This window comes from Erithacus rubecula (genome assembly GCF_903797595.1).
Source record: "Erithacus rubecula genome assembly, chromosome: 1".
Taxonomy (NCBI): domain Eukaryota; kingdom Metazoa; phylum Chordata; class Aves; order Passeriformes; family Muscicapidae; genus Erithacus; species Erithacus rubecula.
In genome coordinates, this window is record NC_136658.1 from 5,614,355 (window position 1) to 5,633,411 (window position 19,057).

Genomic DNA, 19,057 nt, shown 5'->3' on the forward strand with positions numbered 1-19,057 from the left:
ACTATTTGCAAAGATCAGCCATCCTTCTCACTCTTTTTCCCCTTCCTCTCATTTCCATATTTTCTTTTTGTGTTTGTGGTTTGTTGGGGTTTTTTTTGTTTGGTTGGTTTTTGTTTTGTTTTTTTGTTTGTTTGGTTTTTTTTGGTTTTTTTTTTTTTTTTTTTTTTTGTGCTGGTTGATTGGGTTTCTGCCCCTCTTCTTGCTTGAAAACCATTCTTTCTCTCCAGCAAAAGACAAGAGGGGCCAGGTAACAGTGGCAGTGACACCACAGGGCTCTATCACTTGTTTCCTGGCAGTGAAACATAATTAATACCACTTCAGGTAACAAAAGAAAGATCTTTGTGCCCTTCACAGTCCTGAAATTATTTCACAATCATTTATTGAGTTATTTTACAAGTGGATTATGAAAATAGATCTACAGGGAGGAGGGATAAGGGTGTGAAGGAAAATTATGCAGAATCTCTGGTAGACTTCTATAAATACTTTGTCTCAATACTGAAAATTATGAACCTTTCCTAATTTAATCATAACAGTGATTTCAAATGTTACATGAACTGCAAGGTGACCATGTCTTTCTGCTAAATACTCTCACTACATTAAAAAAAAAAAAAAAAAAAAGTGGAATAGCAAAGGGGAATGTTCAGCATATGAGTAAATAGTTTTAATTTGTTATAAATTTCTGTCTTAAAAAAATTGTTCTATAACTGCTCTCTAGCAGCAGTAATATTTAGCATTATCTACTATGGCACTGCAGATGCTCAGATATATATTTGAAAAATGAGTAAAAATTGGAAGTCTGATTACTTTTTCTTTGAAGCAGGTTCTGTGGGTACTTCAGACAGAAATTGGGTCTTATCTTAATATTCACACCTTATCAAAGTTGTGAAGTGCTACAAAAAATGAGCAAATAGAGTAAATGCTTGATAAGTGCATAACAATATAAATGCTTTAAGCTTATCATGAAAATTATTTGTCTATAATAACACAGACTGGGTGCCAAGAAAAAAGAACAAACCAAACCCCTCATTTTTGTTCTGCTAGTCTCAGTATGCAGTAAGTTAAAAAAAAAAATAAAATTAATGGATTATTTGGGCTTGATTATCCACGGTGCCCTCTATACAACCTTCCAAACAAATCTTCAGTAAAGTTCAAAGAATGGGGTTTATCCCTAATGTCAATCAGGGTCCTAATGTCAATTAAAAACCAGATGCAGCTTCCCTGCTTTGCATGGGATTTCTGGCACAGCACAAAGTGGGTGGGTTTGCAGGGTCAGGGCAGAATCTGCAGCCTGACTACTGTTCCTTGTCCAGAACACAAGAAATCAGGTCATGGGAAGGCACCTGTAAAAGTGTTAATGTTAAGAATATTTTGCATTTTTATGTGGTCACAAACTAATTCAATTAACATTTAATCCAAACACATGTTGAATGTCATGCAAAGCTGACAAAACGTTCTTAAATTTTAGCACAGGCCTGACAAAACTGAGCCACCTGTGAAGTTCTGGCTGGATTGCAGGTCCTTCCCTTGCTGTGCTCTTGCCCTGCTATGTATGTAAGGGGTGCTGCCAATGTAGCACAGCTCTGCTGCTGAAACATCATTTTCCTTTTGATTGCTGAGAGAAAAGCAGTGCAATGCAGGCAGGATTAGTTCACATTCCTACAGCACTGAGTGGGCACCACGTGGTTTGTGGGACTCACTGCCTTACAGTCCTAAAAACCCCCTTTTTTCAGTCCTACATACTTTCATTTCCTAGGTTTTGATCAGTTTTTTCTTTCACTACAATACAAGCATGCAAAAACAGTGATTAATGCTAATGAATTATCAGCAGACAAAACTGACATCTTAAGATATAACATGCTGATAGAAAAAAAAAATTATTGACATAGGTAAATTCATTAAAAATTAAATGAAGAACTAGTGCTTTTTGGCAGAAGAAGGGTTCATTCCATTTAGAAAATTCCATTTACTACATTTGCTAATAAATAACTCATCCACAGTATTTTTTGACCTAGATCTGATGTCTGAAGTTAAGTTTTAGTTGATATTCAGGACTAATGAAGCTGATTCTTGGAACTCTCAACTGACCAAGACTCTGAGATTATTTAAATGCCATTTTCCTTTTTCCCTTTTCCAGAAACCATCCTTTCAAGATACTTTTAATATGGCTAAAATAACTGCCTTTTCCAACACTGGTCTTTTGAACACAGTACAAAAGACCCTCTTCTAACCCTTACAAAAAGAATTAAAATAGCTTTTTCAAGCATTAAAAAGCCATTTATTGAAGGGATCCAGCAACAGATGGGGAAACGTATGACTGTAACTCTTCTGAACCTTTGTGTGCCTTTTAAAAAATTACATTATTCCATAACTTGAATCCTTTGATTATAATTTATTTGGAAGGGAAGGTGACCTAAATTTTCACGTGTGATATTAAGTGCAAAGCTTAGATCTTTGCAGGAACCTCTCTCAACTGGAGGCTTGTGAGTTCCAGTGCAACATTGGGCATCTGCTGTGGCTGCCATGATATAAATGCCAGGGATGAATAGAACACAATGGAGCAGAATAGAACAGAGCAGGAAAGCCACAGTGAAAGGGATCCACAGGGATCATCCAGCTCCACTGCCTGACTGCTTCAGCCCTGGCACTCAAAGATCTCCATTGATGGCATTGTCCAAAGCCTCCTGAACTCTGACAGGGATGGGGATTTACCACCTCTCTCTCCAGGAAGGCTGTTTCAGTGCCTGACCACTCTCTTGGTAAAGAAATGTTTCCTGATGTCCAGTCTGAATCTCTCCTGGTGCAGCTCTGAACCATTCCATCACTATGTGCCAAGGAAGAGATCAGCACCTCCCTCCTCAGGATCACCCTCTTCTTCTCCAGACTAGATAAACCCAGAGTTCAATTCAATGGATTAATGCCAATTCTGACTCTGAAGGAAGAAGGCAATTTAAATATGCCATATCCACAATATTACCCCTAGTACATTCCTTTTTAAAATTAGTTAATAAGTAAAAGTGAGATAAATAAAAAGTGAATGATAATAAGAAAAAGCATGATAGAGAAATATGAGGTTGAAATGGGCAACAACAGTGAAATTCAAGAGGCTACAATGCACAGAAGATGCCACTAATTTTCCTTTATCAAGCTTTGTTTTTCCTATTGCCTTCCTTAACCATCTGTTTGGCCAATGACAGACCCATGGAATTTTAGACACTTGTGACTTTAAATACTCATTAAGAGTTTACTCTGGGTTCTTCACTAAAGTTTGTGAAAGAATGAAGAATTAGCAGCATCATTTTGTAACCAGCAAAAGACAGAGAAGGGTTTAAGACATGTCCAATTCTACAAAACCTAAATCAGATGACTGCAAAAGGAATGAAGACAGTTTTATATGATCTATGTTTAAATGCTAGTGGTTGAACATGTTTAATTTCATTTCCATTGAGACAAAAGTGTAATACAGGATTGTGTTTAAATTCTGAACTAAACTCAAATGCTGCCATATATCAACCAACCATACATTAAGAGAATTCTTCACAAAATGGTTTAGTATGGTAGATTTTGAAAGTTGCTTTGTCTAGAAACCAAGACAGTTACTAATAGGTTTAGAAGCCTATAAAAATAGACAGCACATTGTCAACAGTAAAAAACAATAAAAAAAAAACAAACCCTCAGAATGTATTTGAGCAGCATTAACTTCCCTGCTCCTTATGCTCTCTCTTCAGAATGCAGCTTAACAGTTCATCACTTTTTTAATAAAACAAACACATTTGAAAATGTGCTTTAGACTGACCCATGTATTGTTCATATTATGAACATTATTTTTTCTATTATTATATACAAGTGCATGCAGGCCAGAAGAAAAAGTTTCCTGCCCTTTAACTTTCCTGATGTTCTTAATTTCTATATAACACTACAAATATAACAGGAACAAGATGCTTCAGACTGCTTGCCATCTATTTTATTACAGGGTTGAAGGCAAGCCCACACTACTGTGAATTTCTGTTGTGTATGAATTATTCCCCTGAATGTTTATTTGTATGAGTAGAATTATGCAGAAACCCTACAGTCCACTCATATTTGTTAATAAATTTAAAGAAGCACATTCTGCATGGGAAAACAAGACTGAAATCTCTGACTGTCATAGTAGTAATTTGAAGTAAATTTTGCCACAGAAATGATTTGGTACTCAAAAGCACCAGGAAGTAAAAAAGTGAAGATTTACATCAGACAAAAACAATTAACTTGCTTCTCCACAGTCATGCTACAATACAGGGACCTACAATAAAAACAACAACAAAAAAATCCCATAAGGACTGGGAATCTATAAAACCACTCACCAATTACTTGGCACAAGGTCTGGTGGAGGAGAGCCAACCTGAATGCAATAAAATACTAATTTCTTCTTGGTGCTACTAACTCCAAAATATCTGATATAGACACTTTTGAGATGAACTGCAGGTAGAGGGCTCTGATATCAGGTAACCCTTAAAAACTTAAATAACCCAGGGCTGCTATTGTTTTCAAAGCCACAGAGTTTACCCCAAACCCCCACAACAACAGTCTGACATTTGGATGTCCACACACAAGAGCAACCCAGAATTCACACTAAAAAAACTGCATTGTAGGTGATAAATGAGTTCAGGATTGATGGCAGAAATTGTAGGAATCTCAAAGTGTGCCCAATATTTGCAATGCAGTCCAGCAACAGAGTGGATTCCTGGACTGGATACAGTAATTGAGTGAAACCCAAATCTAAACATCAGAAATGTTCCTCTGGACAAAAAACTGCTTACAAAAAAAAGCAAAAAAAAAAAAAAAAAAAAAAGCAAAAAAAAAAAAAAAGCTTTACATATTCATTTTGTGTGATATTCCCATTCTCTAACAAATTATTTAGTTTTAAAAGCCAGGGTCTTTCAGGTAAGTCCAGATGTTCAGGGACCTGGTCCAAAGTCAATGCTAAAGTCCATTATGGCACTTTGAATTCATTAAAATGAAACTTTTGTCTTCTCTGTTGAGTGCTGAATGCACTTCATGACCTGATGTGTTTACAGTAGAGACTTGTTAGCCACAAGAAAAGAAGTGTACAAAAGAAATAAAATGTCTTCCTCAAATTGTCAGTCTGGGGGATTTATTTTCTTTTCTTTTTCTCTTTTTTTTTGTGATACATTCCTATAAATATTTATATTCTGGCCTTTGTGTCTGGGATCCTTGTCTCTTACCCTTTATGCTAGAAAAGGAAATTGTACATTAAGGTAAATTGCTACTCCTGATATTTCTTTCCCCTGACTGATGGTTTTCTATTACAGGCTTGCAAGAATTCAAACTGGAAAGAAACCCAAGCACCTTGATTGAAAAGATTTGATACATTCTTTTCAAATTCATGCTATCTAAATCACAGCAGGATGACTTGTAATCAAAGTTTTCCAAAAAGAACATAAATTTGGGGAAAAGGCCATTCAGCCCATTGCAAGTCATCCTGGTTAACACAGTTCTTACAGAACAGTATCTCCCTTCTTCTCTAATGACCCCAGTGCCTCCAATTCCAAAGTTGGCTCAGTTGGCTATTGAAAAATTGTATTTCTTTTTGAGTGAAAAGTACTTCCTTGTGTTGGTTCTGAATTTCATTTTTTCAGTCAGTTCCAGTTCTGCTTCCCTGTTTGCTCTTTTATAGTCAGCCAAACAGTGAGTCAAGTGTCATTGAAAAAGCTTTTCCACCCTGTATTTCTCAGAGTAGATGAGTTTGTAATTCTCTCCTTTTTCTCAATTTTGCAGCGACCAAAAAATGAACTCAGCTGTGATTACAAGACCGTGGACTTCAAACTAGACTTCTCTTCCACTTCTTTCCTTTAAAGGTGTGTTTGAAGCTAAATCTTTTAAAACACTGGTATTAGATTTTTGTTCACCTGTTTCCTTTGTTGGCTGCTGCCACTCACACGTGCCAGCCCCTCCAAGCACTGTGGCACCCCCTTTTCTGCACAGTGCACTCACTGAACCTGCCACAGAAAAGACATCCCAAATGCCTAACACAGAAAAAAAACCCCAGGGATGTGTTTCAGCAATTTATTTCAATGCCCTAAAAATGCTAAAAAAATATAATACCTTAAGAATACCCTTTTTTGTATTCACAGTCTGAGTGGCTTCACATGCACAAATTAATAGGTCGGGTTAAATAATCTCCAAAGTCACTCTCTGTCGATTTTGCTTTTATTTTCTTTTTTTTTTGTTCTGGGGAATGCTATAGCTTCAAGTTTCACCAAGGTCATCTTTCATCCAAAAAACTTAATATAATTAGTATCAATTCTGCATTTTGTGAGGCTCACACTGGAAGTTATTAACTGTGTTTCAAGTGGAATGTCAGAGAAACGAAGGGCAGAGAGAGTAATCTTTTCAGCTTCAAAGGCACAGTTGATGACTTTTGTTCACTGGTTAGTGAGAAAGACGTGCATTTTTTATTAAAGGTGTTAGCAATACACTTGAAACTATAAGCATTTTTCTTTCTTTTTTCTTCCCTTTCCTCATTTTTAGAACTTGGCACCACTTCAGTCTTTTTTTAACATCCCACATGGCACTGGAACAGTTGCTTTAGATGTCCTTGTTGTTAGCTATAACAATATTTAGTTGCAAACTTTTGCTTGCAACAGTGAAGCACTTCATCAATACTCTGACAGCACAGAACTTGCCAAAAATCTGCCTTACCCAGGAATAAGTATAAAAAAAAAGATATTAGTTTTTGCAGTAGTGCCTTTAAAACATCATAAACACCTCTCTAAATAAAGTAAAACTAAGCTTTGTGACCCCATACAAACACAGCAACAGGGAAGGACATTCAAGAGCAGCCATTTGCTTAATCTTTCTCCCTGCTGTATGAAATCCAATATATTGTCCTTAAAACAAACCATTAAAGATGTGCTTGACAACACCTTTAAAACAAACCAAATCAAAGTCTTAATAAGATCCTAAAGATCATAGATTCAATTCTCTCAGATGAAATTCAAGAATCAATTTTGGAGCATATTTACAGTCTTTTTTACAATAAGCATTCACTTTTGAGTAGAAAATGCATCTGGAATGTGAAGCCTTCAAGAATCAATCTGTGGTTGTTAACCTCAAAGTCATTGAAGTGAGAAGCAAGGCTCAAGTTTGCAACAGTGAGGATAACTAAGTAAAAGAAGCACCAAGGGGAATTATGTATTCTCTGTTTCCTTAGGTCTTAAATTAAGTCTACATATGTTCTGGTGGATGGTCTTTAATAAAATAAAGGTTTCTGTGTCTCATTATAAATCTGTGAGACTGGAAATTGTACAAGAATTTAGGCTAACTCACCCAGCAGGTCCCTCCAGATTGAGCATATCACAGATTTTATCTGGGAATAGCACAAACTACACACAGCCCCACTAAAAATTAATGAGCTAATCTATATGAGCTAATCTATATGTAAGGTTTTACTTGGGAGAAAGGAAAGACTGTACAGCCTGTTTTTTGTAGAGGAAATCCTTTGGATATCTGCAGGCCATTGTGAAGATTTTGGGGCAGCACTGACAGTACACCAAAAACAGCCAGTCTCTCTTTGGACTGGAAAATCCAGATGAATCCACTTCAGAACCACCTGTGAGTGAGATGGGATAAATTCATTTAACCAAACTGCTTGTAGAGATGAAATACTATGTCACCAAAATCTCTTGAAATCAGTAGAATTCTGACTTTTTAAGCAGGAGGTAGAAAAATTGACTTTTAAAAAAGTTACTATTTTGAAAATCACATTTTAAGCCTGAACAGATCAGGAAGTTAGTATGAATAACATTCATATCTTGTTTACAGCTGAATGTTGAAAACCACTAACTTGAGGTCAGCACACAGCTAGAGGTCAGATGCAAATGGTCAGTGTGACAGCAGTACACACTGACCCTGGTGCAGCACTTCACATAGAGGTGGTGACACTGATTATTTCAGTCCTTATTCCCAGGGAGTTTTTTGGAAATTCCTTGCTAGCTGCACGTGGAGGCTGAGCAGAAGGAGAGCTGTGGCACCTGAGGGGAGGTTTGAGGCTGAACTCAGAGCAAAGGATGCTCTTGGCAGGCAGTAAAAAATCTTCCAGCAGAAAAGACTCTTCATTTGGAAAACCTCTTGCACTGCCAGTTTACAAGAGAGACTGTCAGACTTCATAATTCATATTCAGTAGGGTGAGGGAAAAAAAAAAATAGCCAAAAAACCCCCAGTGTGATCAGAGCTTAGGGCTGGGAATGTTTGAATTCCTGACACATTGCTGGAGCCTCTCTGGAGCTCAGCCATATAATGGAATCTTTATCAGACCATCAACCAATTGTGATACTTATCTGCACAGCGTTGCATTTTGGGTTAAGTGATAATCCATCAAGGCTGGAAATCATTGTGTACTTTTTAGGTTGCCTACTTCATTACTGCAAGCTGACAGCTGGATGGATTTGTTAGCACTAGAAATATTTGTCCCAGACACAAAGAGCAGGTTCCTAATATATGATATTATGATATTTTCTTTCATGTATTCAGCATGCCTGTAGTTTAATCTATGTCTCATTTATGATATTCATTTACTTGGCAAACTATTCAGATCATGAAATCTATCTTTATTTGTTCCAGAATGCAACAGCCTCATTTAATGAACAATATGACCACATAATGTGCAATAATGAGGACAGTCTACATCTTACATCATAATGGCTGCTAAGCAGAGAAAATTGCCAGTTTATAAATGGCACAGGTTTCTGCTTTAGTTTGTAAAGGTAAAAATTGCAAAGCACAAGTACTTTCCATGGCAATGGAGGTAACTAGCCTCACGTGGGTCACGTTGCCAGAATTTTTTTTTGGTGGTTAGACTGCATAAGTGATGTGCATGCTGCCTTGAGGATTAGTCTTGGATTGATATTACTAATATAAAACATCTTTTAAAAGTATCTGAGAAGTGGAAATTCCACACAGAAGCATTTGGTTTTGATTTTGGTCTGCTCACAACTGAAATAATTTCCATTTCCATTTTTTTAGCATGTAGTGATAATGCAGTTTTATATTTAGTTTCACACTGCATAAAAAATTTTTCTCCTTCCATAACCTCATTCTGCTGCTACTTATGGCCCTGTTGCCACTGAGACACAGCAAGATGTCTTGTGTGGATGCACCAACACCCAAAATTCCTAGCTTTAAATTAATTACGAAACAAAACAAAAAAAAGTTATTTTCATACTATGTACAACCTCTTGCTTGGAGCTGGTGTGGTTTTGGTCTGTGATCACTATGCATGTGAGCACGTCCTGTTTGCCATTATTCTAATTCTATGGGGACATAAAATTCTGCAGGAATCCAGCCAAAAAATATGCAACTGTTTGAGATTGCTCTTTTTTTTTTTTTTTTTTTTTTTTAATCTTGTTGTTTGTTTTGTGTTGTTTTTTTCAGGGAAGGGTGTTAAAGGGAGGGGTTTAATTTTTCTTTCTTTTTTTTTTTTTTTTTTTCAGATTATGTTAAAAGAAGGTTTTCCTGGCTCTGTATCTATCAGACCTGAAAACCAAAGAGCTCTTTGAGTTAGAACAGATGCTACAATCTCCTCTGTTGATCTTAAATCTGTGAGCTTTGAGAATTCACAGCACTAATTACACCACCAAGCCTGACTAGTGGAATGAAACCCTAATTAAATGGTGTTTCAGCAAAGAATAAATACTGTGTAACCCCAAAAATGGGCACTGTGGATGACTAAGTCATGAAAATGTTGTAGAGTTTAAGAAACTCCAAGTACTGTTAGCAAGAGGTATATATTGTTATATATATATTAAAAAAAAAAAAAAAAATCCAACAGTTTGGTCTACCAGCTCATTGGAGATGCCAGGGAAGGTTTTCCAGCTATGACTCAGCTGATGTTTCACCTGGGTAATGGCTCTGACCAAGACAATCCTGTTTAGAGATTTTGGAAAAGAGGCATGGAAAATAAGTTTGGGATCTCATCATGGTCTAACGTGGGTTTATCACGATTTTTGAACACACCATCTATACAGCTGAGAAAAAAGCAGATTTTAAAAATAATGGTAATGAAAGAAATCAGTATAAAATCAAGAGGTGGCAGTTCTTGAAAGATGGATGATGAAGACGTAAATGTCTGATGGGGAAAAAAAAAATCTAAGGCACTGTTTGAATATCAAATTATTCAGCCTTCTGACAAACCTAGACCTTGGGTAAGCCAGCACTAGTGCAAAAGTAGGGAGAAAGAAGAAACAAAACCTAGAAAGTTCTAATTTTCCTACACACTTTGAATAAACCTAGCCACAAATTAGATTTTATGTTACAGCTACAGCTATAAAGTAGTATATAAATGAACTGGCTTTTAGCTGGCTGTCATAGGAAACTCCTTTTAACACTAGACAACCATCATTTTTATTATGAGCTGAATGCAAGTACAGACAACTATATTTAAACTGTTAGTCTACCCTTACCTCCTTTGCCCCTCACATATCCTATAGCTTTTCCTTGTTTTGTTGTTTCTTTCTTTGCCAATATCTCAACCTGCCAAGTTATATTAATCAGTTTATGGGAAAGCAAAGTAAAATCACAAGGAAAGAACAGGCAATGCTTAGCATTTTTTGACAGTAAAAAGTAAGAGGACTACAAGTACTGCACAAGTAGTTCCTACACTTTAGCTGCCTATAATGATACAGTTATTGTAATAGGGTTGGTTGGGGTTTTTTTTTTTGTTTTTTCTTTTTAGTTTTCAAAATTATTACACCCTCAAATGCCTCCTTATGCTACTGTAAACTTCCAAGTTTAGCTCCAGAGATTTCCCTTAAGACACCTTTATTTTATACCAGAGTCAAATCTTATAAAAGCAAAGCAGATTTTAACAAGGCAGGGATTTCTGATATATAAATGTGTGCATTTTTTAGCATTGTGGTCACCCTGACAAACTCTTGATCTCCCCAGTGCAGCTGCCTGGGAGCAGCATCATGTCTGTGCTGCACACAACAACTTCTGGACATGTTTTTAGGCATTGCTATATAAAGCTTTGAACATTCTGGTGCAGTCATCACCCAAGTGAGTCAGCTGAGCTGAATCACTCTGATGTGTGTGATCAAACTGAATGGATCTGTCTGTTGAGATTGGGATGCTCTGGCATTGTTACACTTCCACCTTGGGTGGTGGAGGTGAGATTCAGTCTTCAGTAATAAACTCAAAATAAACAAGTTTTATAACCTCTTTGACTTTTTTATGTTCCTTGGTAGAAATAGGATTTAAACAAAACAAAACAAAAGAGATGTTCTGTTTGTGTGTGTGTGACTAACAAAATGACAGCCCAAGGCAAGGTTTTGTCTACATTTGTGTGCACAACCTTTTTCCTACTGAATCCAGAAACACAGAGCTGCTCTTACTTGAGGTGGCTTTTCCTAGACTGTTAATCACACTCCCTCTCCACCTACAGGACTTGGAAAGATTGGCACAGCACCACACAAATTAACTTTACACTAACAAAGAATTTCTCCAATGGAAGCATCCTTTGTTTCACTGTTGGGACAAATCAACAACCCTCTTGTGCCTCTTCCCAATCATAAAAGGGAAAAATTGCATGGATCCATGCACAGCTTTCACAAATATCATTACATAAATCTGATAGAAGGACATCTACTCATACAGTGCATAATTATTCTTTCAGTAGTCCTCCAGATTTGTTTCTTCTCATACATTTTATTCTCATTTTGTCATACATTCCTCATCACGGTTATTAGGCTTGAAGATACCCTTGACAAATATATAAAGGGCAATATTCCTCACTTGCATCAAATTATGTTTAGGGTTTTTTGAGTTAGTAGGTAATGTACCAGCAAAAGAATAATTAATTCCTGAAGGACTGAGCACAAAAACAAGCATATATTTGTCTGAAAAAGTGAAAAGTTTGACTAAACAGAAAGTTTATGAATTATCATGCTGCCATCCAACTGGATCAGTAGCCTTTGTCATGTTGTTTACTAAATGCCAGGCAAATTAGGACAGCAATGAATCACATGGTTCCAGAATTCACTGATGAATTTTGGAGATTTTTTTTTCCCATAAATTAAGGTTTTTGGCAATAAGAAGATGCAATAAGAAGATACAATAATCAGAATGCAAAGTGCCTTGGATTCACAGATTCCATTGCTTTTTATATCCTGTATCTTATGCCTGAAGAGACATTTCCTGTGACTGGATGGGAAGCAATACATACTCAAAATGGACTATCTCAAAGTCATGCAGAACAGAGGAATGTCTTGCAAAACTCACCCAAGGAGATTCTTAATATTATGCACTAATTTTAGAACAAAATCTAAATCTGAAATCTATCTAGAAAGTTTATTATGACAGCTATGAGGAACCCAGTTAAAAGATATTAAATAGCAATCACTACCCTACAATCTGGGGGAAAAGTGTTTCTTTAAGGCACAATCCATCAAAGCAAGACAAAGAAACAAACAAACAAACAAAGATATTTGAAAATATATGGATAGTTTCTCAACTTAATGTCCTTATAAATTCTTTCATGTCAAAAATCTTACTGTCATATGAAGTAGAGTTGTCAAAGGAAAATATGTTTATGTGGTACTTTTTTGCTCAGCTAGCAACAGGCAGTGCTGAAAAACATGACCTCCTCTGAAATGGCTCTTATGCCATTCCCTGGGTGCTCTGACATTGGAGATGAGGCTCAGGAGGGCACAACTCCACAGCAGGCACTGAAAGTCTGTGAACATTATTTGTTTATGGGTCCAAGAAAGAGAAGGCATGAGGAGACCCAAGGAAGTGCATCTTGTCCAATTCCCTCTGCCATGGGAATCAAGCACTTTAAAAGAAAATGATGAAGGAAGTCATAGAACTTAAATAGCTGAATATCTGAGGTTACTGTCTCCCATGCATTTACAAATTGCCTCCACTAAATGTCTTTGCCACTAATTCAGGGAATAATTTTCTCCATTGAACTTGGTAATTAACTCTTCATCAGAGTCATATTGGCTTCTGTTTAGAAAGCAAAACCAAATAAGCTGGTGCCTTTAGCTTCTCTGCAGAGCATATCTATAAGTTTTCTGTCCCTGTTCTTTGATCTGTCTCCATTTGTGGTCAATTTTCACTGTGACACCTCCCTCTACTCCCCATCAGATGCAGCACTCCAGTTGTCTTCCACTTTTGGCTGAAATACCAATTACTTCCACCTTATCCTCAGTATTCACAATTGATTTCTTTATTTTTGTTTTTCATCTAGTGTATTTCTAAGCACTTTTGTTTTGTTAAATTTCTCACAACTTGCTAGTTTCATTTTGCACTCAGTTTCATGCCCGTTTTCCTGTTTCTTCCACATTGATATCTTCAATAATTTATGTCTATAGTAACCTCTTGTTTTTGTGTTTTAGTGAAGTTTTGATATCTTAGTTGTTAAAAAAACAACTTCATTAATTTATTACATACGTCCTATATTTTCTCTGCATTGGGATAAACTATCATTTTCCTTTCAATACAAGATTTTGAGGAAATGTACTTCCCACACTCATTTGTCCCTTCAATTATCTCCCCAACAAACTCTACCTACCACTTCCTTGAGGTTGAAGTGGTCTCATCTTTTCAGCCATTTTGCTGCATTCACTTCTTTCTTTCTGGGAAAAGTGAGTGCTCATGTTTCAGCAATTGATCACCCAATTTTCCTTCCTTTACTTTCCATTAAAGCAGCATCTCTGTAAATGTAGCATCAAATTGCATGCATTCCCCCTTGTATTAGAGCAGAAATTCAGAAGAGAGTTCTCCTGTTTCAGACCTTTCTATTGATGCTGGACACATAAATAGTGAAAATGAACACTCCATAGGAAAGCAAATGAGGCCCTAAACCACACTTAGGAGGTGAGACAATGCACAAAAAACATCAGTACAATCATAACAATGACATAGTTATGACCACATAACAAACAAAATCAAACAATTCATGAAGGGCAGAAAACTTCAGCACAGCACACCAAGAGCATTGTCCTTCCAGGATGTGAGCCCTCAGAAAGTTGGAAGCTTCTGTGCTTTACACAAATCTCCCTTTTATAAAGATATGACCATTCCTGTCATTCTGTTTCTTTTCAGGAAATGTTCTTGCAACCCCTCAGACCCATGAACACTGAGCTGTTTTCCATGATCTACTTTCTCTTTCTGAAAAAAAAAAGGACTACAACAACACTGCCTCTCTTCAATAAAATAATAGCAATTTCACATTAAAAGTAATATTAAAGATTAAAAAAAAAGTAATTTTAGGTTTGATGTCAGTTTATCATGTGAAGGGCACATTATTAAAATATCTGTGCCATGTGGGGGAAGAATTTAGGTGATCTGATACCATCACTACCTTTATTCTTGCAAGTTAGGCAGGTCACTACAGCTGACTAATAGCAACACTTCCAGGAAGAAAAGATTTCATAACTGTCTTAACTTTCCTGGCCTAAGTACACCTCATCATGTCAGCACTGGCAGTGTGGTAAAAGAATATAATTTCCTCTGTTCTTGTGCAGTGAAAGCTTTCAAGAGACCACAGAGGAACCTTCTGCCATTTAATTTACCACAAGAGATTTGTAGCTACCCAGAAGATGATAATCTGCAAAACCTTCTGCAGACATCTTCCCTATTTAACAGTTATCTGATCAGCCACTGAATAAAAAAGTAAAATAACCTTTATATTTTGCTCATAAAGAAATGAAGCATTACTTGAAACATTTGAAAAGCTATAACAGAAAAAAACCCCAACAGATGGGGGTCAGGGAGGGGAGAGAGAACTCTTAGCTCATTTACTCCAGCTCTGGTGAGATAACAACACCCCTAAATTAGGAATGCCTTACACTGTAAAAGGCTAACAAGGGTGATGCAATGCAATGTCTCTTTGTTATCAAGCAAGATTTCATCAACAGAAATTCCAGTGCTGAGACACCTAGCTCATTTCAAATGGTAGCACCCAAAATAACCAGTCTTAAAAGGTCATGTTTATTTAAAAATAGCTTGCTTGCATTTTACATCAGAGCTAATTTACTAACCTTAAAAAATTAAATGCAAATGTATACAAATAATTTAAGCATCCTGTCAAAGTTCACATGCAAACTGCTAGAGCAATGACAACATTCAAGGTCATATGATATCTTTCTTAACCCACCTATCATCACCCTGTGGATAATTCTGTTAAATATATAGTGAAATGAAATGCTTGCACCCTCTCTTTAGCAATTTCCATCCTTGTTAAAAATAAATAAATAAATAAATAAAATTAAAGCTTGAATTTCCTATTTATAATGTGCTTCCCAGGCCATAACAAAGAAGGGTACTGTACCTCTGATGCTGGTGGCTGCTGCAGATGTGGTTGTGCTGGCTTTTAAGGCTACATTGGTTGTGACTGTTGCAGTGGTAAGGGAGGGGATGACAGTAGTGGGAAGCAAAGTGTTGAAAACATCTGGTGAGTGGAAACAAAAAAAATAAAAAAATAAAATCATATCATGCAAACAAAGGAGAACAATAATAGTGGTTTAATTTGTAAATACAAGCATGTTGAAAATGACTAAATTAAAACATGATTAACATAAATTATTACAGGTACGGCAGAGTACCTTTAAATTCTTGACATTTATCACTCTCAATTTTTATAGCCAATCTTTGAGTACACGAAATTTAAAACTCTGTTAAAATGACCACATTTCCACAGAAAGTGAGAGTGACAATTTAAGTGACAAGAATCCATTTCTTCGCTGAGCCATTTTAAATGTCTCACGTAGTACTAACCATACACAGATGAAACATGCTGTGTCAGAGTGGGAGATGGAAAAAAAAACAACACCACCATGCTAAAATAAACACACACATGTTAACGAGAAATGGCTGTATGTTAAAACACCCACTTTCAGACAGACTCAATGAAGGGAAAAAGGGGAGAAAATGCTACTAACTATAAGAGCTGCTTTTTCCGGATTGCTTTTCTTCTTCCCACACATTTGCTTAAGACACAGTTGTCTGCTAAGATCCAGAGCAGAGTATATTTCAAAATCTTTACCCTAATTTGCAGGCACAGTCATCTTTCAGTCATCCTTAATGCTCAAAATTTATTGTTAGTATACATCAGTACTTTTCTAAAACACCTTCAAACCAAAAATCAGAAATGATAATAGTATTATTGATAAAAAAGCATGCAAATCAGAAAAAAATTCCATACATAAAATGATGACAGCATCCTATAAAACCCTTCAGGTTTTGCTCAAGCAAGTTCAGGTATTCCAGGATTGGGAGCACGACTGCTTCTCTGCAGAGGAACCAACAATTCCTGATGCAGAAGGCTCCAGTACAGGGCAGAACATAACCAGATGTACACAGAGAAAATACTGTGATTACACTGCCAAAAGCAATAAAGACCAATAGGACTTTGCTTATAAGGTGATTGCAGATTTTAAAGAACAAACAAACAAGAGCTCTGAAGAGAACTAGAGAAAAGCACTTCTGAGAAGACACAAAAGGCATCTGGCATTTTTCACATTATTTATATTGCAGGTTTGAAAGGGAAGGACTCATTTCTCAGCAGCTGATGGTGAGTAACCCATTCCATACTGATTTCACTGAAAATATTTCTGAAGGGCGCTATTTAGTGCAATAAAAGAGCAAAAATCTGACCCACAATCTGTCTTCCCTTACTGTGGAGAGAAATGCAATTGGTCCCTGAGTACCATCAATTCTGACTGAAATCAATGGAAGCTGAAGTAGCTCAGAGCTTTTCAGTATTGGGCCCTACAGAACACACTTCAGACACAGGATCCTTGAGCTCAACATTGCATAATTACCCTCTTAAGGCTTCAAAGGAGCACACTTACCTCATTTCCATGCTGGATGACAGATTATTTTCCAAGTTTGAAAGTCTCCTTGTTAGTTAATATCTATGTCACCTACTATTTCTCTATTCATCTAGTTTTGATAAAAAGCATCACCATGCTGTCTGGAATCTACACTTGTGTGATGTTTTATTTCTGAAGCCACCAGAAAACAGTGTCAGATCCATCTTTCATCTGTACACTGATTTTTAATCTAATGTACACTGATATTTAATCAAATTCCCAGTATAAAATATTCTCAAGACAGAAAAATTAGAACAGGCTTTAAAAAACCCTCCCAGTTTTAGCCATATTAATCACCAGGAATAATGATAATATTACCTGGAAAATGAGTTCCACAATAATGAAATAGAACTGAGTATAACAAGCATTAGAAATAAATTAACATGTTAAAAAGATAATGTCACATATACTGATCTATGCAATTTCTTCTCATAAAAGGAAACTCCTTCCCTGATAAATGTCTGTTAAAAATTAAATCAAAGAGAAAAAAAAAAACTCCACCTACTTCATAAGGAGAGCAAAACCTTGTTTATTAGAAAAGCTTTATACATCATTCTTGTACGTAAAACTAATTAATGTGACTCATGGTCACATTCATTATCTTTCTTAAACACCAGTTACTTAAGACTGCAATGACAAGTCATGGTTTTATGACAGTGTCATCCAATTTGCAATCACAATGTTTACCTGTTTTACCAAATAATAACTTACATGAGTCACTGGTGAACTTAGAACTTTCTGGTTTCTCTTCTAATTGAAGCATTTCAAACAAGATTTCTTATTTAAAATGAAATGCTATCTAGGAAGCATTCTAGCTAACATGAACTAGAATATGTCAGTGTTTTAATACAGATGTGATCTCATCAAATTAAGAGTAATGAAAACTTGTGCAGGATATAGTTTCCTGATGAAAGTCATAAACTGATGACAAACATAGAAATGGAAGCCTGGCAGAAACCTCAAAGAAAATATCTCTTCTCAAAAGGGATGCAAAAACAAGGAATAGCATTTGGTTTCTGTCTTTCCAGAGTGAGGTGAAATTCATCATGCAAATTATTGCATCTGATTGTTTTGTCCACAGCAACACCAGGACCTGTTCCTAAAGACCACAGCACAAGAGAAAGCAGGAATCAGCAGCCTGAGGAGCATTGCATTGCCCAGGCAATGAAATCTGAGTCTGTTGTGGACTCTGGAAAGGTTTGGTTGGTACCAGCTGAGGTTCGAGGCTCTGCCCAGTGGAATTACCTTATTAACAACATGAGAGTCTGCGACAGGAATGTGCAAAGTAACCAAATAGCCCACAGCACTCCAGACAACACTTTTTGGAATGCCTGGACCATATCTCATCCTTAAATCCTTCTCTGGACAGCCCAGATCCAAGCACAGCATTCTGAAATGATCCCCATGTTGAGAAGATTTGTGTGCATGGTGCTGCTGACTCTGATGGAAAGGCTCCTACCAGCTCTTCCAAGATTTATGGATTCTTGTGAAAACTTCATCTTTGCCTTGAAAAGGCTTTTGCATAAGAGAATACAGACTATGCAGTTCAAGAAATAATCTAGAAGTAGTGTCCAGTGCTCCTCAGTCTATCATGCATTGCAGGTGTAGGAGGGAAATGAATTTGGAAGCTCCCAAAAGCACACAGAGTATGGATTAAAAAAAAAAGATACTTAACAGCACAGGCTTCTGCTTAAGCCATATGGATCACTGTGCTCCACAGAGGGTGTGCTGCTCCATTTCTTGCCAGAAAAGGGAATTACAATTTGACCTGTTTCTAGTCCTGCAGGACTCTTGGTCTTTTTTTGCAAATCTCTCTTATTTCACTAGCAAGGCACACGTTGTCATCCAGAGCTCCCTGCTGGCAGCTGCTCACAACATCCTACCAAAGGGACAATGTAGATCTGTCCTCTTGAGCTTTTCTGTCAGGGTGGATCTTAAAAGAATGGATTTGCAGATTTCTGCCCAAGAAATCTGTGCTGGAGTGAAACTAAATTCCGCTTCCTTGTTTGCAATTTCTGAATCTAGTTGTACACAACGTTCAGCTGTAAATGAATCTTTGTTCATGATTCTTGTGCCACTAAGTGCCAAGGACCATTATGACCAAGAGACCTTGCAGAGTGCAGCTTTTTAATTCAAGTAGCCATACTCAAGTCACTGCACCATATTACTATTTCAATAATACTAAG

At 36.7% G+C, this 19,057-nt stretch overlaps 1 protein-coding gene across 5 annotated transcripts in view; it reads right to left on the reverse strand.

Moving 5' to 3' along the window:
* The window catches only part of CADM2 (cell adhesion molecule 2), a 549,455-nt gene that overhangs the window by 32,801 nt on the left and 497,597 nt on the right, over positions 1 to 19,057 (reverse strand). For 3 of the 5 annotated variants that reach the window (XM_079299720.1, XM_079299719.1, XM_079299723.1), the window contains one exon: positions 15,329 to 15,448. The exons of the other annotated variants lie outside the window; for them this stretch is intronic. In XM_079299720.1, coding sequence (XP_079155846.1) covers positions 15,329 to 15,448 — 120 coding nt within the window. The remainder of the gene's footprint in view (positions 1 to 15,328; positions 15,449 to 19,057) is intronic. 5 annotated transcript variants of the gene reach the window in all.